The 27,979-nt window shown below is 41.4% G+C and overlaps 1 protein-coding gene across 1 annotated transcript in view; it reads left to right on the top strand.

Annotated features, from left to right (window-relative positions):
• mindy2 (MINDY lysine 48 deubiquitinase 2) overlaps positions 1-27,979 on the top strand; it is a 60,315-nt gene that overhangs the window by 31,806 nt on the left and 530 nt on the right. Inside the window, exons 4-9 of the mRNA XM_062027832.1 lie at positions 11,600-11,758; positions 11,961-12,063; positions 17,616-17,758; positions 20,412-20,585; positions 27,480-27,668; positions 27,779-27,979. The exon at positions 27,779-27,979 is cut by the window's right edge and continues 530 nt beyond it. Of these exons, the coding sequence (XP_061883816.1) occupies positions 11,600-11,758; positions 11,961-12,063; positions 17,616-17,758; positions 20,412-20,585; positions 27,480-27,668; positions 27,779-27,979 (969 nt within the window). The remainder of the gene's footprint in view (positions 1-11,599; positions 11,759-11,960; positions 12,064-17,615; positions 17,759-20,411; positions 20,586-27,479; positions 27,669-27,778) is intronic.

Below are 27,979 nucleotides of genomic sequence, written 5' to 3' on the forward strand. Positions count from 1 at the left end.
CAAGCAGGGAGGTTATGGGTCCCATTTTTATAGTCTTTGGTATGACTCGGCTGGGATTTGAACTCCAACCTACCGATCTCAGGGCGGACACTCTAACCACTAGAATGGATGAAAAGCGGACGTGATGACAGCTCATAGAGGACGTTTAAAGGCACGCCCCCAAGACTGTGGTCCGGGTGGACTACGAGATATAATGACTGATGAACACCTTTGTTCGATAATGAAGGTTGCCTCAGCTCAAAGCTTGAGCCCCGACATTAAAGGCCTACTGAAATGAAATGTTCTTATTTAAACGGGGATAGCAGGTCCATTCTATGTGTCATACTTGATCATTTAGCGATATTGCCATATTTTTGCTGAAAGGATTTAGTAGAGAACATCGACGATAAATTTCGCAACTTTTGGTCGCTGATAAAAAAGCCTTGCCTGTACCGGAAGTAGCGTGACGTCACAAGTTGTGGAGCGCCTCGCATCTGCACATTGTTTACACTCATGGCCAGCAGCAGCGAGAGCGATTCGGACCGAGAAAGCGACGATTACCCCATTAATTTGAGCGAGGATGAAAGATTTGTGGATGAGGAAAGTGAGAGTGAAGGATTAGAGGGCAGCGGAAGCGATTCAGATAGGGAAGATGCTGTGAGAGGTGGGTGGGACCTGATATTCAGCGGGGAATGACTAAAACAGTAAATAAACACAAGACATATATATACTCTATTAGCCACAACACAACCAGGTTTATATTTAATATGCCACAAATTAATCCGCATATTAATCCCCCCTCCCGTCCATATAACCCACCAATACAAATCAAACACCTGCACAACACACTCAATCCCACAGCCCAAAGTACCGTTCACCTCCGTAAAGTTTATACAGCACATATATTTCCCCAAAGTTACGTACATGACATGCACATAGCGGCACGCACGTACGGGCAAGCGATCAAATGTTTAGAAGCCAAAGCTGCGTACTCACGGTAGCGCGTCTGCTATCCAATTCAAAGTCCTCCTGGTTGTGTTGCTGCAGCCAGCCGCTAATACACCGATCCCACCTACAGCTTTCTTTTTTGCAGTCTTCATTGTTCATTAAACAAATTGCAAAAGATTCACCAACACAGATGTCCAGAATACTGTGGAATTTTGCGATGAAAACAGACGACTTAATAGCTGGCCACAATGGTGTCCCAATATGTCCGCACAATCCGTGACGTCACGCGCAAACGTCATCATACCGAGACGTTTTCAGCAGAATATTTCGCGGGAAATTTAAAATTGCACTTTACTAATCTAACCCGGCCGTATTAGCATGTGTTGCAATGTTAAGATTTCATCATTGATATATAAACTATCAGACTGCGTGGTCGGTAGTAGTGGGTTTCAGTAGGCCTTTAATGAACTAGCATCCAAGAAAAGATGCCAGGTATCTGGCTTGGGCACATCAGATTAGATCAGTGTGTTGCAAACTGAGCAGTTTGAAGTCCTGAATGGTTGGTTTATTCATTGTTATTTTATTTTCAAGTTTATTAGCCTGTGGAAAAAGTTAATGTTGATATTTACCTCAGAAGGCTGCAAATAGAAAAGAGGCATTCAATTTTTATTTAAATTGTACTTGATATGCCATTGATATTTTTTAATTATTATTATTATTATTATTTGAAACTCGTTTTTGCATGTCACTATAAAGTTATATAAGCCTTGCTTGTTCAATATTCAATGCAAAACTTGTTTGGTTCCCTATTAAAAGGTTAATTTGTTCAACCTTGGCCCGCGGCTTTGTTCAGTTTTAAATTTTGGCCCACTCTGTATTTGAGTTTGACACCCCTGCTTTAGAGCATTGATTCTCAAACTATTTCGGTGTAACGTACATCGCAGCTCTCATCCAAAGCTAGCGAAAAACAGTCAAAGTCGGCCGTTCTGTTCTTCAGCTGAAGCTCCAAGTTTCCAGCGATGGTCTCAACCCGCCTCGTTATAGTGCGTCGGGAGAGTGACACGTTCTCAAATGCGCCCCTCTTCTCTGGGCATATCAGCGCAACAGAGTCCAATAAGCTCTCCTTAATAAACTCTCCGTCAGAAAACGCCTTACTTTTTCTGGCGATTTTTTAAGAAATGACGAAACTTGTCCTGATTGCTGCATCTCTGGGGGTGTGAAATTTGGCAAAAAGTCCTTGTTGGGTTTGCAGTTTTACCATCAACGCATCAGCCTCCCTTGCGTGCGCTTCATCAGACAGATTCCGGTATTTTTCCTCGTGCTTCGTCGTGTAGTGGCAATTCAAATTATTGTAACGACCTGCTGAAGTTGATGTTGTGTTCTTGAGTGAGTGATATTCAGAATTCCCATGTTGTGAACATAGCACGCCTGTAAGGTGATTGGCGAAGAAGGAGGAAGCGTTGTTGTTGCGGAAATGAGGAGTGAGGATAGACGTGCGTGTGGAAGGAACGAGATAAGTTGAGCTGTGTTAGTATAGGTTGCTCAATAAAAGTTTAAAAAGAGCGTCAGACTTGGTGTGGACTTCTTCTGGACGCTACAATTGGTGTCAGAAGTGGGATGAAATGCCTCCCAGTTCACCTTGCCATCAAACCTGGGAGTCTTCATTGAGGGCAGAATTCCCCCATGCCAAGCAGCGCGCGCTGCACCTGTCGACGCTGCCTCTCTCCTTCCTCCCTCTCTCTCTCTTTGCGACGAGCTCCTCACGTCCGGAATTCACACATACATCTGCAGTCGCTGCCGGCACCTTAAGTCCCCACTCAATGTCCTTCCCCTCCCGTTCAATCTTGACAAAGTCGCCAGGAAACATCGTGGCATGTACCTCCCGATAACGTAGCAGGCTGAGCACACAAGCAGCGCAGTATGCTCACACAAGCAGCGGCAGTATGCGCAAAGTTTTACGTCTGACACCAATTGTAGCGTCCAGAAGAAGTGCACACCAAGTCTGACGCTCTTTTTAAACTTTTATTGAGCAACCTATACTAACACAGCTCAACTTATCTCGTTACTTCCACACGCACGTCTAACCTCCCGCTGTTCACATTCACTCACAATCGCGCACAAGCATATGTCCACACGGAAGTAATACAAATAACGCCTTTCAAAACAAAAGCAGCACCGTTGTATTGCACACTCGACATAGATACTTTTTTAAATGTATTTTGTAATTTATGATTGGCCTCACGCGGGCCGGACAGGGACGCACAAAGGGCCGGATGTGGCCCGCGGGCCGCCGAATGCCCAGGTCTGGCTTAAGTTGTTCAACAGTCCGGGGTCTCGTTGTGGTATTTTACGCTTCATAATGCGCCACACATTTTCAATGGGAGACAGGTCTGGACTACAGGCAGGCCAGTCTAGTACCCGCACTCTTTTACGACGAAGCCACACTGTTGTAACACGTGGCTTGGCATTGTCTTGCTGAAATAAGCAGGGGCGTCCATGATAACATTGCTTGGATGGCAACATATGTTGCTCCAAAACCTGTATGTAACTTTCAGCATTAATGGTGCCTTCACAGATGTGTAAGTTACCCATGTCTTGGGCACTAATACACCCCCATACCATCACAGATGCTGGCTTTTGAACTTTGTGCCTATAACAATCCGGATGGTTCTTTCCCTCTTTGTTCCGGAGGATACGACGCCCACAGTTTCCACAAACAATTTGAAAGGTGGACTCGTCAGACCATAGAACACTTTTCCACTTTGCATCAGTCCATTTTAGATGAGCTCTGGCCCAGCGAACTCGGCGGTGTTTCTGGGTGTTGTGTTTGGCTTTGCATAGTAGAGTTTTAACTTGCACTTACCGCCTCAACAAAAACGATCCTAAATTTCTGTTTAGTACAGTAGCATCGCTAACCCAACAAGGGACTCCTCCCAGTAGCTCCACCCACTCGGCAGATGATTTTATGAATTTCTTTAATAAGAAAATTGAACTCATTAGAAAGGAGATTAAAGACAACGCATCCCAGCTACAACTGGGTTCTATTAACACAAATACGACTGTATATACGACGGACACTGCCCTCCAAAATAGTCTCTCTATTTTTGATGAAATAACATTAGAGGAATTATTACAGCGTGTAAGTGGGATAAAACAAACAACATGTTTACTTGACCCACTTCCTGGGAAACTTATCAAGGAACTGTTTGTATTATTAGGTCCATCAGTGTTAAATATTATAAACTTATCACTTTCCTCCGGCACTGTTCCCCTAGCATTCAAAAAAGCGGTTATTCATCCTCTGCTCAAAAGACCTAACCTCGATCCTGACCTCATGGTAAACTACCGACCGGTCTCCCACCTTCCGTTTATTTCCAAAATTCTCGAAAAAAAATTGTTGCACAGCAGCTAAATGAACACTTAGTGACTAACAATCTCTGTGAACCTTTTCAATCCGGTTTCAGGGCAAATCACTCTACGGAGACAGCCCTCGCAAAAATGACTAATGATCTATTGCTAACGATGGATTCTGATGCGTCATCTATGTTGCTGCTTCTTGATCTTAGCGCCGCTTTCGATACCGTCGATCATAATATTTTATTAGAGCGTATCAAAACACGTATTGGTATGTCAGACATAGCCTTGTCTTGGTTTAACTCTTATCTTACTGACAGGATGCAGTGCGTCTCCCATAACAATGTGACCTCGGACTATGTCAAGGTAACGTGCGGAGTTCCCCAGGGTTCGGTTCTTGGCCCTGCAAGGCGACTCGGTAAAGAATCTGGGTATTATCTTCGACCCAACTCTCTCGTTTGAGTCACACATTAAGAGTGTTACTAAAACGGCCTTCTTTCATCTCCGTAATATCGCTAAAATTCGTTCCATCTTGTCCACTAGCGACGCTGAGATCATTATCCATGTGTTCGTTACATCTCGTCTCGATTACTGTAACGTATTATTTTCGGGTCTCCCTATGTCTAGCATTAAAAGATTACAGATGGTACAAAATGCGGCTGCTAGACTTTTGACAAAAACAAGAAAGTTTGATCATAATACGCCTATACTGGCTCACTTGCACTGGCTTCCTGTGCACCTAAGATGCGACTTTAAGGTTTTACTACTTACGTATAAAATACTACACGGTTTAGCTCCAGCCTATCTCGCTGATTGTATTGTACCATACGTCCCGGCAAGAAATCTGCGTTCAAAGAACTCCGGCTTATTAGTGATTCCCAGAGCCAAAAAAAAGTCTGCGGGCTATAGAGCGTTTTCTATTCGGGCTCCAGTACTCTGGAATGCCCTCCCGGTAACAGTTAGAGATGCTACCTCAGTAGAAGCATTTAAGTCCCATCTTAAAACTCATTTGTATAATCTAGCTTTTAAATAGACCTCCCTTTTTTTAGACCAGTTGATCTGCCGTTTCTTTTCTTCTCTCCTCTTCTCCCCTGTCCCTTGCGAGGGGGAGTTGCATAGGTCCGGTGGCCATGGATGAAGTGCTGGCTGTCCAGAGTCGGGACCCCGGGTGGACCACTAGCCTGTGCATCGGTTGGGGACATCTCTGCGCTGCTGACCCGTCTCCGCTCGGGATGGTTTCCTGTTGGCCCCGCTGTGGACTGGACTCTCGCTGATGTGTTGGATCCACTGTGGACTGGACTTTCACAATGTTATGTCAGACCCACTCGACATCCATTGCTTTCGGTCTCCCCTAGAGGGGGGGGGGTTACCCACATATGCGGTCCTCTCCAAGGTTTTTCATAGTCATTCACCGACGTCCCACTGGGGTGAGTTTTTCCTTGCCCGTATGTGGGCTCTGTACCGAGGATGTCGTTGTGGCTTGTACAGCCCTTTGAGACACTTGTGATTTAGGGCTATATAAATAAACATTGATTGATTGATTGATTGATTGATTGATGTAGTGACGAACTGTAGTTACTGACAGTGGTTTTCTGAAGTGTTCCTGTGCCCATGTGGTGATATCCTTTACACACTGATGACGGTTTTTGTTACAGTAACGCCTGAGGGATCGAAGGTCACAGGCTTAGCTGCTTACGTGCAGTGATTTCTCCAGATTCTCTGAGCCTTTTGATGATATTACAAACCGTAGATGGTGAAATCCCTAAATTCCTTGCAATAGCTCGTTGAGAAATGTTGTTCTTAAACTGTACGACAATTTGCTTATGCATTTTTTCACAAAGTGGTGACTCCCGCCCCATCCTTGTTTGCAAATGACTGAGCATTTCAAGGAAAATGCTTTTATACCCAATCATGGCACCCACCTGTTCCCAATTAGCCTGTTCACCTGTGGGATGTTCCAAATAAGTGTTTGATGAGAATTCCTCAACTTTCTCAGTCTTTTTTGCCACTTATGCCAGCTTTTTTTAAACATGTTGCAGGCATCAAATTCCAAATGAGCTAATATTTGCAAAAAATAACAAAGTTTTCCAGTTTTAAGTATCTTGTCTTTGCAGTCTATTCAACTGAATATAGGTTGAAAAGGATTAGCAAATCATTGTATTCTGTTTTTATTTACGATTTACCCAACTTGCCAACTTCACTGGTATTGGGTTTTGTAAATGACAGTAGAATAAGAACACATCTGATTTAGGAGTCGTAGTGTAACTACGTGGCATTTACACTTTGTGTGGTGTTGGAGTTGTCCGACTTTTTTGTGGCCATTAACGCATCTGTGGCTAAGAGCCATGAGCGTGTGTGTTGGTGCAGGTGAGAGAGAGAGAGTGGCTGCAGTTGATATGACAGATGACAAAGAGTTAGTTTTGGCCTGGTTTGTACTGCAGAAAATGACCAGCTTTGGTTTGGTTACGGCCGAATATAAACAGCTTTGCTCAATAAAGTGATCGATTGAATTCCTGTCCTTTTTAAAGCATCTCGACAGATGTTACACTAATTGAACAGTGTTGATGATCATTGTTTTATCTATTAGGGCCGCTTGTTGTCAGCTGTCACTCACAGAGTTGCATTGCAAAATCCTACAGAACAATTAGTTATGTATTTATTTTGTTTAGAGTTCAGATTGGATTTTATTTTGTGCGTGGCATAGATTTGTTGTGCGCAGAGGACGAGTGAACAGTGCGCAATTGTGCAGGGGCGCACCTTAGAGGGAACGTTGGCTCCCACGCTTGTTGAGTGATAGAAATGGCGGCGTAAGACGGTTCTGTTTGTGTGTTATTTGTTTTTTTTTTGGCATCGACTACGGCCTGCAGTAGTCTGATTGTAAGCACTTCCATTGAAAGCTGATAAACCCTTGATAACGGCTCGAGTCACGTCATTATAGTATTTAATGAAGTGATTCTTTGGCGGACCACTACATGGCGCTCGTACGCATACCACAGTTTGAGAATCATTGCTCTTGAGGAATCAGCTATATTCCAGGACACGAATAATCAACAATCGATTCCATGCAATTGACCAAAAATTCTTAATGGTCTATCAATATTTTCTTGATCTGGAACTTTAAAGCTCACTAACAGTTGGTGCCAAAAGACTCCTCCGGAAGTCAGAGCTTTTCTACTCGTCACTCACACACACCAGGGACCTGGGAAGATTGAGATTGGGAAAGTTTTCCAACAACACAGAATGTCCATTTTCATTGCAATATACCAACTGCTATTTCACTACTATTTGATTTTTGATTTTGTGTAAAACAACATAGTTTTCCCAATATATATTTTTTGATATAGTCAGGATCTATTTATATTTGTGTCAACTGTCAAGACAGCAATACCATTCTTAATACAGATAAATTGTGTAATTAAAATCAATACAACATGAATTATTTATTCTATTTTAAGTATCTGATAATGACTGTATTACACTGTATGGTCACAGCGATTTAGCCTAGCTGCTTTTCCATGTGCAAAACTCAATCTTGTACAAATATGCTATATCTCCTTTTGTTGACCAATCACTGTCATCCTCCCGCTTTCATTCAGTCGGAGCAAATTGTACGCTAATGACCTCTTATACTAGAGAAGGGATCCATCAAGAGCTGAGATAAGTGCGAGTGATGTGGCGCTAATCATATCATCTGCTGTTGGATGAGGCAGATGTGGTCCATTATGCAGGCTCAGATAATCCCGCCATCCATGATGCTTGCAAGCGTCCTAATCTGCACGCTCTCCAGTGGGGTCACGCTGAAAGCTTTACACCTCAACAACACTTCCTCAAGCGTCAAAGCATGATGACGCTCTCCAATCGTGATGCCTGTCTCAACTGTGAGGTGATGAATAATATCGCTACGTTGCGATATATTACGTTTCCTATAACGTATGTCAGCCTTTATAGCTGTGTGAGACATACTGTAATACCTAAAAGATGCTAAGTAATCACATGTCACTAGTCGAGATTAATGGCCATCCTATGCTGAATTTATGTTCTGCTCAGAAGACAATTTTTTTTTTTCTTTATTCCTTTAAGTTCATACTCATGTGAAACTCTTTCGGGTCTTTTAACCTCATACTGACCTAACTCTTTATTAGGTACACCTGCACAATGAAATTACATCTAATACAATATATAAACACATATCGTATAGGGGGCGGTACCTCTGGATTGGCAGACCGGGGTGGTGGTTCCTCTCTTTAAGAAGGGGAACCGGAGGGTGTGTTTCAATTGTCATGGGATCACACTCTTCAGCCTTCCCGGTAAGGTCTATTCAGGTGTACTGGAGAGGAGGCTATGCCGGATAGTCGAACCTCGGATTCAGGAGGAACAGTGCGGTTTTCGTCCTGGTCATGGAACTGTGGACCAGCTCTATTCTCTTGGCAGGGTCCTTCAGGGTGCATGGGAGTTTGCCCAACCAGTCTACATGTGTTTTGTGGACTTGGAGAAGGCATTCGACCGTGTCCCTCGGGAAGTCCTGTGGGGAGTGCTAAGAGAGTATGGGGTATCGGACTGTCTGATTGTGGCAGTCCGCTCCCTGTACGATCAGTGTCAGAGCTTGGTCCGCATTGCCGACAGTAAGTTGGACACGTTTCCAGTGAGGGTTGGACTCCGCCAAGGCTGCCCTTTGTCACTGATTCTGTTCATAACTTTTATGGACAGAATTTCTAGGCGCAGTCAGGGCGTTGAGGGGATCCGGTTTGGTGGCTGCAGGATTAGGTCTCTGCTTTTTGCAGGGTCGGGAAGGAGACCCTGCCCCAAGTGGAGGGATTCACGTACCTCAGAGTCTTGTTCACGAGTGAGGGAAGAGTGGATCGTGAGATCGACAGGCGGATCGGTGCGGCGTCTTCAGTAATGCGGACGCTGTATCGATCTGTTGTGGTGCAGAATGAGCTGAGCCGGAAGGCAAAGCTCTCAATTTACCGGTCGATCTACGTTCCCATCCTCACCTATGGTCATGTGCTTTGGGTTATGACCGAAAGGACAAGATCACGGGTACAAGCGGCCGAAATGAGTTTCCTCCGCCGGGTTGCTGGGCTCTCCCTTAGAGATAGGGTGAGAAGCTCTGACATTCGGGAGGAGCTCAAAGTAAAGCCGCTGCTCCTCCACATCGAGAGGAGCCAGTTCAGGTGGTTCGGACATCTGGTCAGGATACCACTCGAACGCCTCCCTAGGGAGGTGTTTAGGGCATGTCCGACCGGTAGGAGGCCACGGGGAAGACCCAGGACACGTTGGGAAGACTATGTCTCCCGCCTGGCCTGTGAACACCTCGGGATCCCCCGGGAAGAGCTGGACAAAGTGGCTGGGGAGAGGGAAGTCTGGGCTTCCCTGCTTAGGCTGCTGCCCCCGCGACCCGACCTCGGATTAGCGGAAGAAGATGGATGGATGGATAGATATCGTATAGGTGAGTCTACATAATCGACTATGTCAATTATAATTATTCATTGTCAAAAATATGTTATTGTCGGCGAGTCGCTTAGTAAAATTTTAATTGAAAGACCGCCAGGAATGTTAATTTTTTGTCTTGTATTCCTTTAGGTAAATAATTGCAGCTAAATAAACCTAACAGTACTTTTTTTTACTGAATGTCATGTTTACACGACATCTTGCATCATATACAGCAGATCATAAGCAATAATCGTTTGACTAGCGGGGTGTGGTTGGTACAGCGGCCGTGCCAACAACTTGAGGGTTCCAAGTTTGATCCCTGCTTCCGCCATCCCAGTTACTGCCGTTGTGTCCTTGGTAAAGGCACTTTACCTACCAGCTCCCAGTGCCACCCACACTGGTTTACAGACAACATTCACAATCACATTCACACACTAGGGCTAATTTAGTGTTGACAATCAACGTATCCCCAGGTCCATGTACCAAATAAAATAGCTTCGAGGTCGATAAGCTCAACCAAAATTATTCCGTACAGTAGGCGGACCGGGTTATAAGGCGCACTGTCGAGTTTTGAGAAAATTTAAGGATTTTAAGTGCGCCTTATAGTCCAAAAAATACGGTACATTACACACTATATAACATTACAGATCAAATGAGGTAATGGCCACTTTTGTAACATGATTGTATCATTCTGCTGAGGCTCACCTGTCAATCCTCCTTTTTGCTTTTTTCCAGTTGCCCCCTCCCGTCCATCCATCCATTTTCTACCGCTTGTCCCTTTTGGGGTCGCGGGGCCCTTTCCGTATTTTCCTATATATTAACATTCTTTTTTTTTTTTTTATGTGGGAGCAGCACAGCTTGTTTGCTCGGCAACACTCAGATTGTGGCGGTCCGCTCACTGTATGATCAGTGTCAGAGCTTGGTCCGCATTGTCGGCGATAAGTCAGACCCGTTTCCAGTGAGGGTTGGATTCCGGTTCTTTTCAGAACTTTTATGTGGGGACGGCGTGGCGAAGTTGGTAGAGTGGCCGTGCCAGCAATCGGAGGGTTGCTGGTTACTGGGGTTCAATCCCCACCTTCTACCATCCTAGTCACGTCCGTTGTGTCCTTGGGCAAGACACTTCACCCTTGCTCCTGATGGCTGCTGGTTAGCGCCTTGCATGGCAGCTCCCGCCATCAGCGTGTGAATGTGTGTGTGAATGGATGAATGTGGAAATACTGTCAAAGCGCTTTGAGTACCTTGAAGGTAGAAAAGCGCTATACAAGTATAACCCATTTATCATTTATTTATGGACATAATTTCCAGGCGCAGTCAGGGCGTTGAGGGGATCTGGTTTGGTGGCTGCAGGATTAGGTCTCTGCTTTCTGCAGACGATGTGGTCCTGATGGCTTCATCTGGCCAGGGATCTTCAGCTCTGACTTGATCGGGTCACAGCCTACTTTACTTGAGAAATTGTCCCCTGTTAGCAATTTGAATACTCGCCTGCTGGCAATCCCAAATCGAGAGGGCAGGGCTGGATCATTTTTATAGTTTTGCTGTTCTAAAATGTGCACAGCATTCCCTGTCTACTTGTTTTTTTAAACACCTGCACGCTATCTCTGCATCTTGGGGTCACAACTACAGTGTGAAGCCACTCCTCTAAGCTCGTAACAATCATTACAACAAATAAACTGATTTTCTTAGTATCTTAAGTGTCAGTATCAATTACCATCATCACTGGAGGACGAGGTCAAACAGAGTTTGGCACCTGTGGTATAAAATATAATGTCGCATCACTTTTGTTAATTTGTTTGTTTGTTTATTATTTGTTTTTATTTAACCCCACATTTAAAGCACTGTATCCTTTTACAGCATTATTCTTAGTTCTTTCCTTTTTGTTTCTTAGAACATGAGCGACGCCATGGCAGTGTTGCACAAGCTCCAGACGGGCCTGGATGTCAACGTCAAGTTCACCGGGGTGCGGGTCTTTGAGTACACCCCAGAATGCATTGTGTTCGATCTCTTGGACATCCCTCTCTTCCACGGCTGGCTGGTGGACCCCCAGGTGAGTTGATCTTGCCTCTTCACTTTGGACGACTTGAAGTTAGAGTTCACCATTCTTTAACTGTAATGCAAATACAGAACATGTCCATAATGCTACAATCCGTGACTTTTTATATGTAAACATTCCACGGCTACAGGACCGTGTCCCAGCTTCGTGCAGCCTTCCGTCACTTCTTTCTCACAGCTTGTATCTTTATTCGCAGATGCATGACAATGTCAAGGCAGTGGGCAACTGCAGCTACAACCAGCTGGTGGAGAAGATAATATCCTGTAAACAGTCAGACAACAGTGAGCTGGCAGGCGAAGGTCAGTACTTTTTTTTTGTCGCTCTCCTTGTGCCTCTCCCCCACTTGTGTTCAATTGCAGACTGCCTGAATGCAACATCTTTCATATTTTTGTACGGTCAGCTTTGTTTCATTGATGAATACGCCTCCATTTCCTGCCATTTACATGAGCAGATTTTGCTGACTCCAGTTTGCATTGTTCCCTTATTGCCACACAAGTTGCAGAGGCAGGACAGAGAGAGGTCTATAACATTGGTCTATTTGGTGGCATCAAAGCATGAGATGCTTCTACTAAACTTACTAGTGCCAAAACACTTGACACAAAGCCGCCATCCAAGTTCAAATAAAAACAGGACATGCATGTGACCTACTTACACAACTCACACTTTCCTCACCGCCAAACTTGGACACTAAATATTTGCCTATTCAATGCTGGGTTTCCTGAGCCAAACGTTTCATCAGGTAGTCCTGCACAATGAACAGTACATGAACAGTACTTCATCAGCACTTCATCAAAAACAGTAATGCTCAGTTTTGATTGACATGGTTATGATTTTGACCACGTTTACACTGCAGGCCGAAGTGGCCCAAATCAGATTTTTTTGAGACCCGATTTTTTTCCAGCTGACTGTTTACGCTGCAAGTAAAATGTGATTTTTATCATAATCCTTTGTAAATGTGCACAGGCCCCAATGTGGCCCCAGTGTTGCCTCAACGTCACTTGCATGCGCACTTCAATAAAGTGAAAACAGGAAGTTGACCGGGTGGAAGTCGCTACTACTACAAAATAAAATAAAAGTCGCAACACCTTAAAAATTAGTGGGGGTTTTTACATGGTAAGTAAATGAAAGTAATATAATGTATGAATGGATGTACAAACCCCGTTTCCATATGAGTTGGGAAATTGTGTTAGATGTAAATATAAGCGGAATACGATGATTTGCAAATCATTTTCAACCCATATTCAGTTGAATATGCTACAAAGACAACATATTTGATGTTCAAACTGATTTTTTTTTGCAAATAATCATTAACTTTAGAATTTGATGCCAGCAACACCTGACAAAGAAGTTGGGAAAGGTGGCAATAAATACTGATAAAGTTGAGGAATGCTCATCAAACACTTATTTGGAACATCACACAAGTGAACAGGCAAATTGGGAACAGGTGGGTGCCATGATTGGGTATAAAAGTAGATTCCATGAAATGCTCAGTCATTCACAAACAAGGATGGGGCGAGGGTCACCACTTTGTCAACATATGCGTGAGCAAATTGTTGAACAGTTTAAGAAAAACCTTTCTCAACCAGCTATTGCAAGGAATTTAGGGATTTCACCATCTACGGTCCGTAATATCATCAAAGGGTTCAGAGAATCCGTAGAAATCACTGCACGTAAGCAGCTAAGCCCGTGACCTTCGATCTCTCAGGCTGTACTGCATCAACAAACGACATCAGTGTGTAAAGGATATCACCACATGGGCTCAGTAACTGTCAGTAACTACAGTTGGTCGCTACATCTGTAAGTGCAAGTTAAAACTCTCCTATGCAAGGCGAAAACCGTTTATCAACAACACCCAGAAACGCCGTCGGCTTCGCTGGGCCTGAGCTCATCTAATATGGACTGATACAAAGTGGAAAAGTGTTCTGTGGTCTGACGAGTCCACACTTCAAATTGTTTTTGGAAACTGTGGACATCGTGTCCTCTGGACCAAAGAGGAAAAGAACCATCCGGATTGTTATAGGCGCAAAATTGAAAAGCCAGCATCTGTGATGGTATGGGGGTGTATTAGTGCCCAAGACATGGGTAACTTACACATCTGTGAAGGTGCCATCAATGCTGAAAGGTACATACAGGTTTTGGAGCAACATATGTTGCCATCCAAGCAACGTTACCATGGACGCCCCTGCTTATTTCAGCAAGACAATGCCAAGCCACGTGTTACATCAACGTGGCTTCATAGTAAAAGAGTGCAGGTACTAGACTGGCCTGCCTGTAGTTCAGACCTGTCTGCCATTGAAAATGTGTGGCGCATTATGAAGCCTAAAATACCACAACGGAGACCCCCGGACTGTTGAACAACTTAAGCTGTACATCAAGCAAGAATGGGAAAGAATTCCACCTGAGAAGCTTAAAAAATGTGTCTCCTCAGTTCCCAAACGTTTACTGAGTGTTGTTAAAAGGAAAGGCCATGTAACACAGTGGTGAACATGCCCTTTTCCCAACTACTTTGGCACATTTTGCAGCCATGAAATTCTAAGTTAATTATTATTTGCAAAAAAAAAATAAAGTTTATGAGTTTGAACATTAAATATCTTGTCTTTGTAGTGCATTCAATTGAATATGGGTTGAAAAGGATTTGCAAATCATTGTATTCCGTTTATATTTACATCTAACACAATTTCCCAACTCATATGGAAACGGGGTTTGTATATAGTGTAATATATTTGGGAGGGTTCTAATATTTTTATGACTGTTAAGTCGAGGAGACACAGACATAAGCGTGGATCTAGGTGAGCTTTATTTTTCAACTCACAGAGTCACATGTAAGCAAATGCGCCGCAGCGTCATTTCCGGTCTTTCAACAATGGCTATTTCTTCGTAATCCAAATATATATTCATATTAGAGGTGGGAATCTTAGGGCACCTCACGATTCGATTACGATTACGATTCAGGAGCAACGATTCGATTACAATCGATTATTGTTGCATCTTTAATTTATGTATATTAATGCAGTTTTATATTTCATTTTTGCAATTATCACTTGCAACTTTAAAAAACAGTGCATTTGTAATAACAAACAGCTAAATTAATTCCCACATGTATTAAATTAATGAAAATGTGTGCAAAACTGTAACATAAGTGCCCTAAAACAAAAGAGCTGATTGGATCTCTCAGTGAGGTGGCTCGCTGCAGTCAGCCAAATTTTTAGAACTGTCTGCATGACTTTATTTACAATAAATATATCAATTATCGATTATTGACGTTTACTAATCTATTTTATAATTGTCCATGTCCGAATTGCGATGCATCTAAAAATATATTATTTCCCCCACCTCTAATGCATATAATACATATAGCCTATTATTTGCGCACTATTGACAAGTGATACAACAAAAATTTGGTCATCTTAAATAAAAACCGAAACAGAATGTTTTGATGAAATATCAATTTCCGCTGGTTTTTGCGTCTTTCCGGCGCACACGAGTGACGTACCTCGCCCGAAGCTGACGAAAAAAATCACATTGAGGCCACACTGCGTTTAGACTGCAGTCGCATTTGAAAAGATCAGATTCCAATCGGATTCAAGACTGATGTGGCCTGAATCTGATGCCAAAAGATTACATTTGAAGCATTTTGGAGCATTTAGACTAGCAAAAAAATCAGATCTGTGTCACTTGAGGGCCAAAAGATATGGTGTGCAGTGTAAACAGGGCCTCGAAGTACACCATGTCCTACAACCACTGCTTGAATGATAGCCAACAAATTGCAGATCAACTGGATCAACGCCAAAATCCATACATCCTCATAAATACCTATATAGTAGTACCTCAACTTACAAGCTTAATTGGTTCTGTGACTGAGCTCTTAACTCAAAACACTTGTATCTCAAATCAACATCTCCCATTGAAATGTATTTAATTGGTGCTTTCCCCCTCAAAACTGCACAATTTTAACATGTAACATGCCTCTTAAAAAGAAAAATACACTTTTTGATAAGAAATAGTGTATAAACACAATACAATATAATGCACTACTTACAACTACAGTAGTTTTGAGGGAATATAATCAAGTATAGCATCTACCTTGGGGAGTGGACTTTTACGGTGTCTCTTTCCAGCTGCTTCACCGTCATACACACCATCAGCACGTTTTACATATTTTCATGGAAAAATGTCAGATTGCTTGACCAAGTTGGCAACACACACTGTCATTTTTTGATACTTTCTTTCTTTAATTCAATGAATATCTGATATGAATTTCTTCTTCTCTGCACTGTCCTTCACACTCGCTTTCTTCCTTCCAATGCTTGGAAAAACAAAGTTAACACCAAAATCCACATCGTAATTTTTTGTCAAGATTCACGCATTAGTCACTGTGAAGTGTTAGAAAATGTAGAAATATACAGAGTCCACATCAAAATTGGTTCCTAGCTTGAATTTACTCTAAAATCCATATCCTCATTGATGCCTATATATTGTGTATAGGCCTGATTTTGTAAACATGACTCATGCATCATTCACTGGAAACTATTGGAATAAGGGGTACAATTTCCAGCGTCGACAACAAAATGGGTTCCTGAATTGGATTCACACCAAAATCCACATCTGCAATGATACCCATATTTTGCAAAGGTGTAATTTTGTTCACAAGATTCTTGTGCGATTCACTAGAATGCTCATCAAAATTGCTTTCTAACTTGGAGTCACACCAATTAAATTTTCTTGGCAAGATTCACACACTATTTGCTGTAAACTGCTAGAAAAAGTAGAAAAATATCCAGAGTTCACATCAAAATCGGTTCGTAATTTAGATTCACACTAAAATCCATATCCTCATTTATACCTACTGGTATATATTACATATACGTCTGATTTTTTCTACACAAGATTCATGCATCATTCACAAAATTAATGTGTGAGTCACTGGAAATTGTTGACAAAAGTAGTGATACAAATTCCACAGTCAATATTCATACATTAATCACTGAAAGTTTTTAGAAAAGGCGGTACAATTTCCAGTGTCCACCCCAAATTCTACATTGACATTGATACCCATGTATTGCAAAGGCGTGATTTTGTTTCCAAAATTTTATGTGCGATTCAATGGACACTGATAGCCAAAGTGGTACAATTTCCACAGTTAGATTCATACACAAGCCTGAACATTGTGGTGTACAATTTCCAGAGTCCACATCAAAATGTGTAGTTTTGTTCCTGTGAGATTTGCAGGAAACTGTTAGAAAAAGTGGTACAATTTTCATAATCCACATCAAAATTGGTTTCTAAATTGTATTCACACCTAAATCTACATCCACATTGATACCCATGTAATAATGCGTAGGCCTGATTTTGTTCTGAAGATTTACGTGTGATTCACTGAAAACTGTTAGCAAAAGTGGTGTCATTTTTAAAATCCGCATCAAAATTGGTTCCTCACTTGGATTCACACAACAATCCACACCCTCATAGATACTCATATCTTGTATATACCATATTTTTAAATCAAGATTCATGCATCGTTTACTGGAAAAGTGAGGATATATCCAGACTCCACATTCTTCCTTGATCTATGCGCACACCCTCAAAGGAGTTGTGGAACTGTGATAGTTATAGCTTTTGCATAATCCTGCAACCAAATGACCAAATGTCAGTGAAAACATAACTTTCTTAGCAGGGGTAATAAATATATTTTTAAACGAATACCTCTTTGACAATGTCAGTCAAAAGCGAGCCTTACAAAATGTACTCATAAATGTATTGTATGGCAATAAAGGATGTTGAAACAGGTTGCAGGCAGGCATATTTATATTCCGGCAATTACCATTTATGATTCTGCATGTGTGTGTTGCAGGTATTGTGGCAGAGCAGTTCTTGAGCAGCACAGCCACTCAGCTGACGTACCACGGCTTGTGTGAGCTCACATCCACCGTGCAGGAGGGCGAGCTATGCGTCTTCTTCAGGAATAACCACTTCAGCACCATGATTAAATATAAGGTATAACATATAATCATACACACATATATGTTTATAGCTGACTGGGTGCCAGTTGGCAGAGCGTCAGGCTTTATTTGAAGACGTGTAGAGAAACCTGCTTTCTTTACAAAGCTGTCCTCAATGAATTGGTGGGTGTATATTTTGGGCGGGATCATCTACAGAGGCGCGGGTCAGAGGCGGTATTACAGAGGAATCTCGATTTACGATCCCCTCTTTGTACAAACTTTTCAATTTACAGACCACAGACCTGTGTACGAACATTGTGTGCCTGCAGGGCAGCCATTTTGTGCCTGGCAGCACATGCAATGCTCACTTGCTCAATGCTCATGCAGTGGGCACAGTCCTGCTGTTATCTACTGTCCTACTTTGTGTGCATTTTTTTTTTTTTTTTTTTTTTTTTTTTAAATGTAGCCTTTTTACAAAAATTTTCGAGTTTTGCTAGCTCAGTGTGTGTCCAAAGAAAGCAGTGGACAAACGATGTGCGGTTTTAAACATTCAGGGAGTATCCACAGCTTTGTCGACACTGCCTTCCCCCTCCCGCTCCCTTTCCCTTCCTCTGCACGTCAAGAAGATTAAACAACAAGAGAAAGGGAATTATATTTTGTACTCCTAATCATTGTAGCGACCTGCCTGCTAAAGTTAGGGAGTTTTGCAATTTCAAACTGTGAGTGCACCACAGGGATAGTGATAATGTGTGTGTGCTCGTCGGCAGGGCGGCTGCATAGAAAGAGGACAGTTTGGCTTGTTGTTGTTGTTTTGACTTTGTTATTAAATATAAAATGATTAAATGTTTACTTAATGTAAAGTCAATTCCCCCCTTGTTATATTTGTTCAATATACAGTACTGTATGGTGCTTTATACTGTGTTCAAAGTATACAATTGTTTTCTAAAATACATACTTTTTGTAGTGACCCATTATTCATGTTTACATGTTTTCTTATGGAGAAACTTGCTTTAATATACAATTTTTCTATTTACAAACCCTTTTCTCCAACCAACTAAGTTACTAAATGGAGGTTCCACCGTATGGTCATGAGGAATGAAGGTTTTGTGTATAATATTTAAAAAAATGGTGCCTCTCAGATATTAGGGGACCTTTAAATTCAGGGAACAATTTAAAGTACCGGTACCAGTAGAATGGAAAAACAAGTTGCCTCTATATTAAAGCTGTTATCATAAATAACTTATTTATGACTTATAAAGTTTGTAAATAAATAGATATGATCAAAATAGTATCAATTTTACAGAAATTCCTTTTCGGAGATAATGAGGAAGCCAGTCATGTGATCACGTGACGTAGAGGTAGGAACCAAAGATCCTTCCATCACCAACAACAATGCAAATCATGCAGATTTTGGGACAAATTATAATCCAGAACCTTATATTTTTGATCCTGAATATAAGGAGGGTGAGCTACAAGTTCTAGAAGTTCTGCTAAACGGAATTAAGCATCATGTAGCAGTATTTCTAAGTGCTAAACAATAGGATAGGATGTCCATATCTTCCCGTTTAGATGAAGAATTAATCTTTACCGAGAGTTAACAAGACACTGTCTTCGGTTGTGTGTTTCTCTCCATCTCCGGGTATACATTGATTGTCACAGATGAACAACTTCTCGATGTATGGCTAAATCCTCCTAATAACCAGATAGGAGGCCTGATTTATAATCTAGAATAACTTTGACGAGCCGAGATGCAATGATGCGGCAGCAGCAGGACATCGGTGCCAGCTCACAGTAAATGCAGCAGAGGGCCACTTAGTTGTCTGAATAATTGCGCTGCTAAAAAATAGTTTGTCTGCGTTAGCGCTTATAATAAAAACATTGCTAATATTTGGTTATATTAATCAATATTCAGGTCATAATATGTGTAAAGGGTACTGTTGGCAGGTTTTAAATGGTTGTTTAGAGTGTTTTGTGGGCAAAATAGAGAGCTCCCATTGACTAAGTTGTTAGCTGACTTTTTACATATTTATTTATTTATGACTTAGAATGTGTAAAAAAAGAAAAACATGTGTTCATGTCTTATATAACAATTGTGAATGATAAACAGAACATCTCTCTCTAATTTTGCATTGTTCCAGTATGACTGATCTGATAACATGGTCAGAGTGCAGAAGCGTTACTCCAGTGACGTCAATCTCCGAAAATAGCCGAAGGTATGCTGACTGAAATTGTGGAATTTTGTGATGTTTAAACAGTGTTTTTACATACTTTGCGGATTGTAAATACTATTGGATATGGTTTAATGGATAGAATGAAACACAATTAAGCATATAAAGTCAATTTGTTTTTCCTCTCTACTGGTACTTTAAAGACGTGATCAAGTAGTAGCAACCCTAATGGTGCGTTCACTGCACAGCACTGCTGTGAGGCTGATCAAAAGCCGTGCTATTACTGCTTATTAGATTGGAGTTCTGGTGAGATTTGGATCTCATTAACAGCTTCCGCCTGCAGTTGCTTGGTCTTATCAGTGCCGCTGGAGCAGACTCTTGCTGTTATCTGCAGGAGGGGAAGTGACTTGTGTGTACCGTTTTCAACTCTTCACTATCACACACATCAACGTCATTGTGACTCTGAAAGCCCATTTGTGTAAAAACATAAATCCACAGTCAAGCGTGTGATAAGATGAGTTTGTGTGTGTTCATATCCAGGGTCAGCTGTACCTGCTGGTTACAGATCAAGGTTTCCTGACTGAAGAGAAGATCGTGTGGGAGAGTCTTCACAATGTAGACGGAGACAGCAATTTCTGTGATTCCGAGTTTCGGCTGAGGCCCCCGTCGGATCCTGAGACCGTATATCGAGGACAGCAGGATCAGATAGACCAGGTCTGAACACTGACGCAGGCAAGGCTAGCAGAACCAGCTTTTGGCAGCCCTCCAAAACTAGTGAAACAAGGGACACCCAGTTTGTCGTAGGACAGACATAAAGTGCTAAAAAGGTTTGAAGTTAGTTGCAGTAAGTACAGACAAGGCTTACCCAAAATAACAGGACTATTTCTAGTATCTGGTCTAAGCGCGTCAATGTTACATGATTTTATGCGGATAGAAAATGACAATTATAATGAGAAAGGCTCACATTAGCTCACCATATTGTTCCACAATCTCCACTTTGCCGCAGCGTTCCATTTTCTAACTGCCCACAATTTCCTCTTGAATCAAATGTATCTTTTACCATATCCAGTAGCCATAGGAGACCCTCATAATCTTTATTGTGTCCCATTCCAACGGATGCATTCAATGTGGCTCGGTTTCTGCAGTATTCTGTGGAAAAGCTACCTAGCAGAGTAGAGCTGAGCATTAGTAGGACTGGGCGATATGGCCTATTGCCTAATAATCCATATTGTGATATATATTGCAGCCCCCTGCAATAACGACATCAATCAATCAATCAGTCAATCAAGTTTACTTATACAACCCTTAATCACAGATGTCTCAAAAGGCTGCACAAGCCAAAACAACATCCAGGGCAACAAAAAACTCAACCCAATGGGAACAATAATATATATCACGATATAATATTTGGTATATAAATGATAATACAACCATTTCAAAATGGGTTACAAAGGCTCTTAATTTGGCTGCGGGCGTATGCAATAACATATTGCGTCATTTATGGTTGTAATATTTTGTCAAAAGTTTTATTGATCTTTTTGCTAATTTACTGTTAATATCTGGTTACTTTCTGTTGTAACGTGTTTATATCTACACTTCTGTTAAAATGTAACAAGCACTTATTCTTCTGTTGTTTGGATACTTTACATTAATTTTGGGCGATGCTACAAATTTGGGTATCGATCCAATACCAAGTAGTTACAGGGGCAGTATTGGTCATACCAATGCTGATAAGATAGGATAGACTTTTATTTATCCCACAATGGGCAATTTATGTGCTTGCCGTGCAGACTCACAAAGTCCACAAAATGTACTAAAAGTAGCGCAAAAGTCACAAAAGTGCCAACCCCTGTTGCGCAGTCCTGAAATGGTTTAAATCAAAAGGTAAAACACATGATAACAATAGGAAAACACAAAGGGGGACATAAATGAGCACATAGCTGCTATAGCTGCTGCAACCATCTGCCACTTCAGCGGCACCATGTTTACATACAGCCTAGTGTGTGAATGTGAGTGTCAATGTGTTCTATCTGTGTTGGCCCTGCGATGAGGTGGCGACTTGGCCAGGGTGTACCCTACCTTGCGCCCGAGTGCAGCTGGGATAGGCTCCAGCGAACCCGAAAGGGACAACCGGTAGTAAATGGATGGATAGATGGAAACTATGAATGAATAATAAATAATGCATATTGTGCGCATTAAATTTTTGATCACCATTGTAATCAGACAAAAACACAGGATGGCGGTGTAACAATATCAATTAAATATTAAAATGATTTACTACTTTAGGCTCTGATTTAAATCCTTTGTTTTACCCTTCAAGTCATCCACTTTCCAGAGACTTATTTCCTGAATTTGTAAACAAAAACAACAAAAGATTTTCTGAACATAAGAAATATCAACATAATCACTGTAGTATCAATACTCAAACATACATACATCATACTGATAATATACTGTACTTGGTATTGTTACTGTTGATATTTGTATCGATCCACCCACCTTTGTTGAGTGGATATTCAAAAACTCTAGCTTAGCGGTTAGCATTGATTGATTGATTGATTGAGACTTTTATTAGTAGGTTGCACAGTGAAGTACATATTCCGTACAATTGACCACTAAATGGTAACACCCGAATAAGTTTTTCAACTTGTTTAAGTCGGGGTCCACTTAAATTGATTCATGATACAGATATATACTATCATATATACTATCATCATAATACAGTCATCACACAAGATAATCACATTGAATTATTTACATTATTTACAATCAGGGGTGTGGGGCGGGGGGTGGGGGGGGGGTTTATGGACATCAAGTAGTGGACATAGAGAGAGAGAGAGAGATCAGATGGCATAAGAAAAAGAAAAAGTATCTGCATTTGATTGTTTACATTTGATTATTAGCAATCCGGGGAGGGTGTTAGTTTAGGGTTGTAGCTGCCTGGAGGTGAACTTTTATTGCGGTTTTGAAGGAGGATAGAGATGCCCTTTCTTTTATACCTGCTGGGAGCGCATTCCACATTGATGTGGCATAGAAAGAGAATGAGTTAAGACCTTTGTTAGTTCGGAATCTGGGTTTAACGTGGTTAGTGGAGCACCCCCTGGTGTTGTGGTTATGGCGGTCATTTACGTTAAGGAAGTAGTTTGACATGTACTTCGGTATCAGGGAGGTGTAGCGGATTTTATAGACTAGGCTCAGTGCAAGTTGTTTAACTCTGTCCTCCACCTTGAGCCAGCCCACTTTAGAGAAGTGGGTAGGAGTGAGGTGGGATCTGGGGTGGAGGTCTAGAAGTAACCTGACTAGCTTGTTCTGAGATGTTTGGAGTTTAGATTTGAGGGTTTTGGAGGTGCTAGGGTACCAGGAGGTGCATGCGTAATCGAAAAAGGGTTGAACGAGAGTTCCCGCCAGAATCCTCAAGGTGCTTTTGTTGACCAGAGAGGAAATTCTGTAGAGAAATCTCGTTCGTTGGTTAACCTTTTTGATTACCTTGGTTGCCATTTTATCACAGGAAAGGTTAGCCTCTAGAATGGAACCTAGGTAGGTGACCTCATCTTTCCTGGTGATGACACTGTCACCTACTTTTATGGTGAAGTCATTGACTCTCTTAAGTTTGATGTGGGACCCAAACAGGATGGATTCTGTTTTACCCAAGTGGATGGATAGCTTGTTGTCAACGAGCCAGGTGCAAGTTCTACAGAGCTCAGCACTGAGGATTTTCTCCACCTGTGACTTGTCCTTGCCGGATACCAGCAAGGCAGAGTCATCCGCAAACAAAAACAATTCACAGTCGCATGCCGATGACATGTCGTTTATGTATATTAGGAACAGTACTTTTTGTAGTATAGCTACTCCTCGTTCTCCAGTGATAATAGTACCTGTAAGAAACGCCGTTTATTTGCCGCCATGGAGACAAGGATTGCCGACTTAGACTGCGGAGGCACATTAGGACGCTACATTGCGTTGAGGAAACAATCGTTCACTTGTTGCAGTTGCTGCTGGACACAGCTAGTAAATGTGTCATCAACATGCATTATCAGATACAACAATAGTATTAAAAGCTCTATTGTCTGCCAAACGTATATCATGTAGCGTGTATGTATGTGTATGTATCGTCTATATCGCGCAACTCTATGCTGTAGACAGACAGAATTGAACGTGACCATTTCCTGTCCACCAATCAAGAGACTGCATTAAACATAGCTCCACACTTTAGGTACCAAAAATTGGTGCAGGACAGATTTATTTTGGTACACTTCATAGCTTTTGACATTGGAGACATTACATTTTGCAACAGTGGAGAAGTAATTGTAGTTTTAGTCTTGTGCATTGTGCCAAACACAGCTGCACGCTTGTGTATATTTCTCAATAATAAATGAATTATTATGGAGCCAACCCCCTTCCTCCCTCCTTTCCAAAGCTCCTACCGCATCCTGAAAATTTCCTTCCACAATGTACCAAACATTCCCACTGGCACCCTTAATTATTCATCAGGTTTTTGTCTCCTCTGCAGGTTTTTGCAGCCATCTGGTCAAATCCAGAGCTTGCTGACAAATTGTCCACTTACACCAAAAGACAATAGCTTGGCCAGATGGTATTGACTGTTTACTCAGGCACATACTTTTCCCAAAGATTCGTTTGAGGAGAATTTATTATTATTATTATTTTTGTGGATTTTGTATAGAAAACATCCTATTGATATTGTAACCAATAACAATACAACTATATCAACACTCACCGGCCACAATATTAGGGTCAATTACACTTGAGATACATAATAATAGCAATTTTTTTTAGGGGTGGGAGAATCAACTTTTTTGTTTCCTTTGGCGCATTGTGTAAAAAACTTTTTTTTTTACTGGACTATCCTATTTTTCGGGCTATAGACCGCACTGGTATTTAAGCAGCTCACACCAAATTATAGAAGACAATCATTTTTCTACATATATTAGCCGCATCGGACTGTAAGCCGCAGATATATACCAGTACGAAATATTTTGTAAATGTTTATTTACTACATACCTTAATTGTTTCCAAACGGTGCCTGTCACACGGCAGTAAAACGACTGATCAAACAAAACGGAAGTCATCGTCATGGACCCACTCGCCGCGGAAGATAGCTTTCCAACAGCTAAATAGACTGAAGAACTCCACGGTGACGTTTTGGTGAATTTACAAAACTGAAACAATACATTTGTAAGTTAATAATACTAACACAGACACAAACGTGTTAGCATATTCGCTAATGCTAACGATGCTAGGTTGATTACATTAAGATAGCATGTGCAAATATGCATGAAAACACTCCGACAGACATCACACGTAGGATGGCTTAGTAAGTATGAATTGCTTTAGTTATATTGTAAAACTTAAAAATGTTGCTTGGAGTGATAAATGAAGAGTCCTTTCAAGCAGAAACGCTGTGGACGGTTATACTTCCGGTTAAAGGCACGAAACAGGAAGTACATTTTCAACCTGCAGCACCTGTGTTGAGCGAACTCGCCCAAAAGATGGTGCCATAGCACAAACAATAAACACAGCTTTTTGGTATCTCTATCAGTGTATTATGAAAACTATTTGTTGAATACAAAACATTATAGCTGTTGGCAAAGAAAAATCCATGAATTAGCCGACCGCTTTTATAAGCTGCAGTATTCAAAGCGTTAAAGTCTGGGAAATACGGCAATCACACTTTTACGTTTTGATTAATCGCAGTAAATTGCTTGCATGCATAATTTAACTTAGAGTAAAGACCCTAGTATTTTGACACAAATGCAATTTTATTGTCAGAATGTGATACAGCAATATTCATTTAAATGTGTTATTTGAATGCATTTTATTTATTTGTCCAAATCTTGCTAATAGTTTTATCTTAAGTCTCATGGGGGGAGTATTTCGAAGCAAAATTTGTCTCAGACAAATTACTCACCTTACTCACCTGATAACTGACCACATAGCAACCTGAGCATGTGCACTCAAGATAAATTGGGTGAGTTATCTGTGTTCATACGCGATTGATGTGATTATTTTTTGTGATTAATTATATGAGTTAAATGATTAAATTGGAGTGGTAGTGCTGTCAAACAATTAGATTTTTTAATCAGATTAATCATATTTAGCATTTTCATTCATTGTGATTAATAGCAGTAACATTTTTGCATTAATAATTTAAATTAACTTTAATTAAAGAAAGAACCCATTATTTTGATTGACAAATGCAACTTTATTGTCAGAATGTCATCCAGGAACATTTTTGAAATGTTTCACTTAAACAACGTCATGTATTTGCTCAAAACTTAGTGACAGTTTTATCTTAAGTCCAGTGAGTGTTTATTTTGAAGTAAAATTTACCAGTGAGCACACCAGTCGGAGTATTCTCATTCATTATAACACTGAGTTATGCATTGACCTGATCACTGATCGTATAACAACCTGCGCCTTTTAGGTCAAAATAAATTCCACAAATAATCTGCAACTATATATGAATAATACGATAAATATTTGTGATTAATTGCGTGAGTTAACTTTGACTGCCCCAGTAAAAAGTCTCACTTGGAGCCTACCGACTAGAAGCAGCTGACTACTTTATCCTTCCTTCTGGCTCTCATCCGAAACTTGTTAATGGACCAAAATTAAGGCTTTAATTTATTTATGGCGTGTTCAAAACCACGAAACATCGTAAAAACCCAGACCACCCGTACTGGACATACAGACCAACAAGTGCTGCAAGATTACTTTTCCCCTAAGCGAGTCAGAGCTTTTCTTCCTTCCACACACAAAACACCAGAGACCTGGAGGGATGCAGCTTCTTTAAAACAAAAAAGTGTCTCAAAAGCTTTGCAAGTTAGCAAACATGTCATGTTTATCTTTAAATTGGTGCTGTCAAATAATTATTTCTTAATCAGATTAATCACACTTTTGAATTTGGATTACTCACTTGAATAGATACAATTAATTTAAAGATTTTTTTGTGTTATTTTTGACAGCCCTACTTTAAATATTTAAATATTGGATAAAAACCATCGCTTCTCATCCAACCTGATGGAGCTTGAGAGGTCCTGCAAAGAGGAATGGGCGAAAGTGCCCAAAGATAGGTGTGACAAGCTTGTGGCATCATATTAAAAAATACTTGAGGCTGTAATTGCTGCCAAAGGTGCATCAACGAAGTATTGAGAAAAGGGTTTGAGTACTTTTTTATGTGATTTTCTAGTTTTTATTTTCAATAAATTTGCTATTTAAAAAAAAAAAAAAAAAATCATATAGTCATTATGGGTTATTGTCTGTGGAATTTTTAGGACAAAATTGAAATTAATAAATTTTGGAGTAAGGCTGTAACATGTCAAAATGTGGCAAAATTGAAGATCTGTGAATACTTTGCGGATGCACTATATATGATTATGTCATATTGACTATGCCCCTAGCCACGCCCCCAATGCCACATGTAAGTTAGCAATCTGGCGAAAACCCTGGAAGGTGTGCCTTATATTTAAGGTCGTCCTTTATTTGTGTCAATATTGTACAGCTCCATGAATATTGTAGTTTAGGAGGAGGTGTGATGTTCTGCATATTGACATGCATTCTCCTTCCCGCTGTGATTCCTACGTGCGTCAGGACTACCTGATGGCACTGTCGCTGCAGCAGGAGCAGCAGAGTCAAGACCTCCAGTGGGAGCAGCTCCCCGGCATCAGTGACCTGGAGCTGGCAAAGAAGCTGCAGGAGGAGGAGGACCGCAGAGCCTCGCAGTACTACCAGGAACAGGAGCAGGCGGCGGCGGCTGCTGCTGCAGCAGCACAGGCACAGGTCTTTGAAACATCAGTGACCTCTGACCTCAAAACTGGGCAAAAATTGGTTGAAAAGGGAGGACAAACTCCATCCAGTAAATGATGTATAATTCTTGGTGCGTGTTGCAGGGTCAACAGGAGCCTGCAGAGGGAGACGAGGCGGACAGAGCGGCCGCAGGAGGCGGCGGCCCGGCAGCAGGCGCCGGGACAGTCGCAGCAGCAACGTCAGCAGCAGCAGTCGCCACCACAGCCAGTCCGGGAAAACAGTCATCAAGCAGCGAGCGCAAATCCAAGAAGGAATCTAAAGATAAAGACAAATGCGTCATTTTG

This window comes from Entelurus aequoreus, linkage group LG02 (assembly GCF_033978785.1).
Source record: "Entelurus aequoreus isolate RoL-2023_Sb linkage group LG02, RoL_Eaeq_v1.1, whole genome shotgun sequence".
In the NCBI taxonomy this organism is placed as follows: domain Eukaryota; kingdom Metazoa; phylum Chordata; class Actinopteri; order Syngnathiformes; family Syngnathidae; genus Entelurus; species Entelurus aequoreus.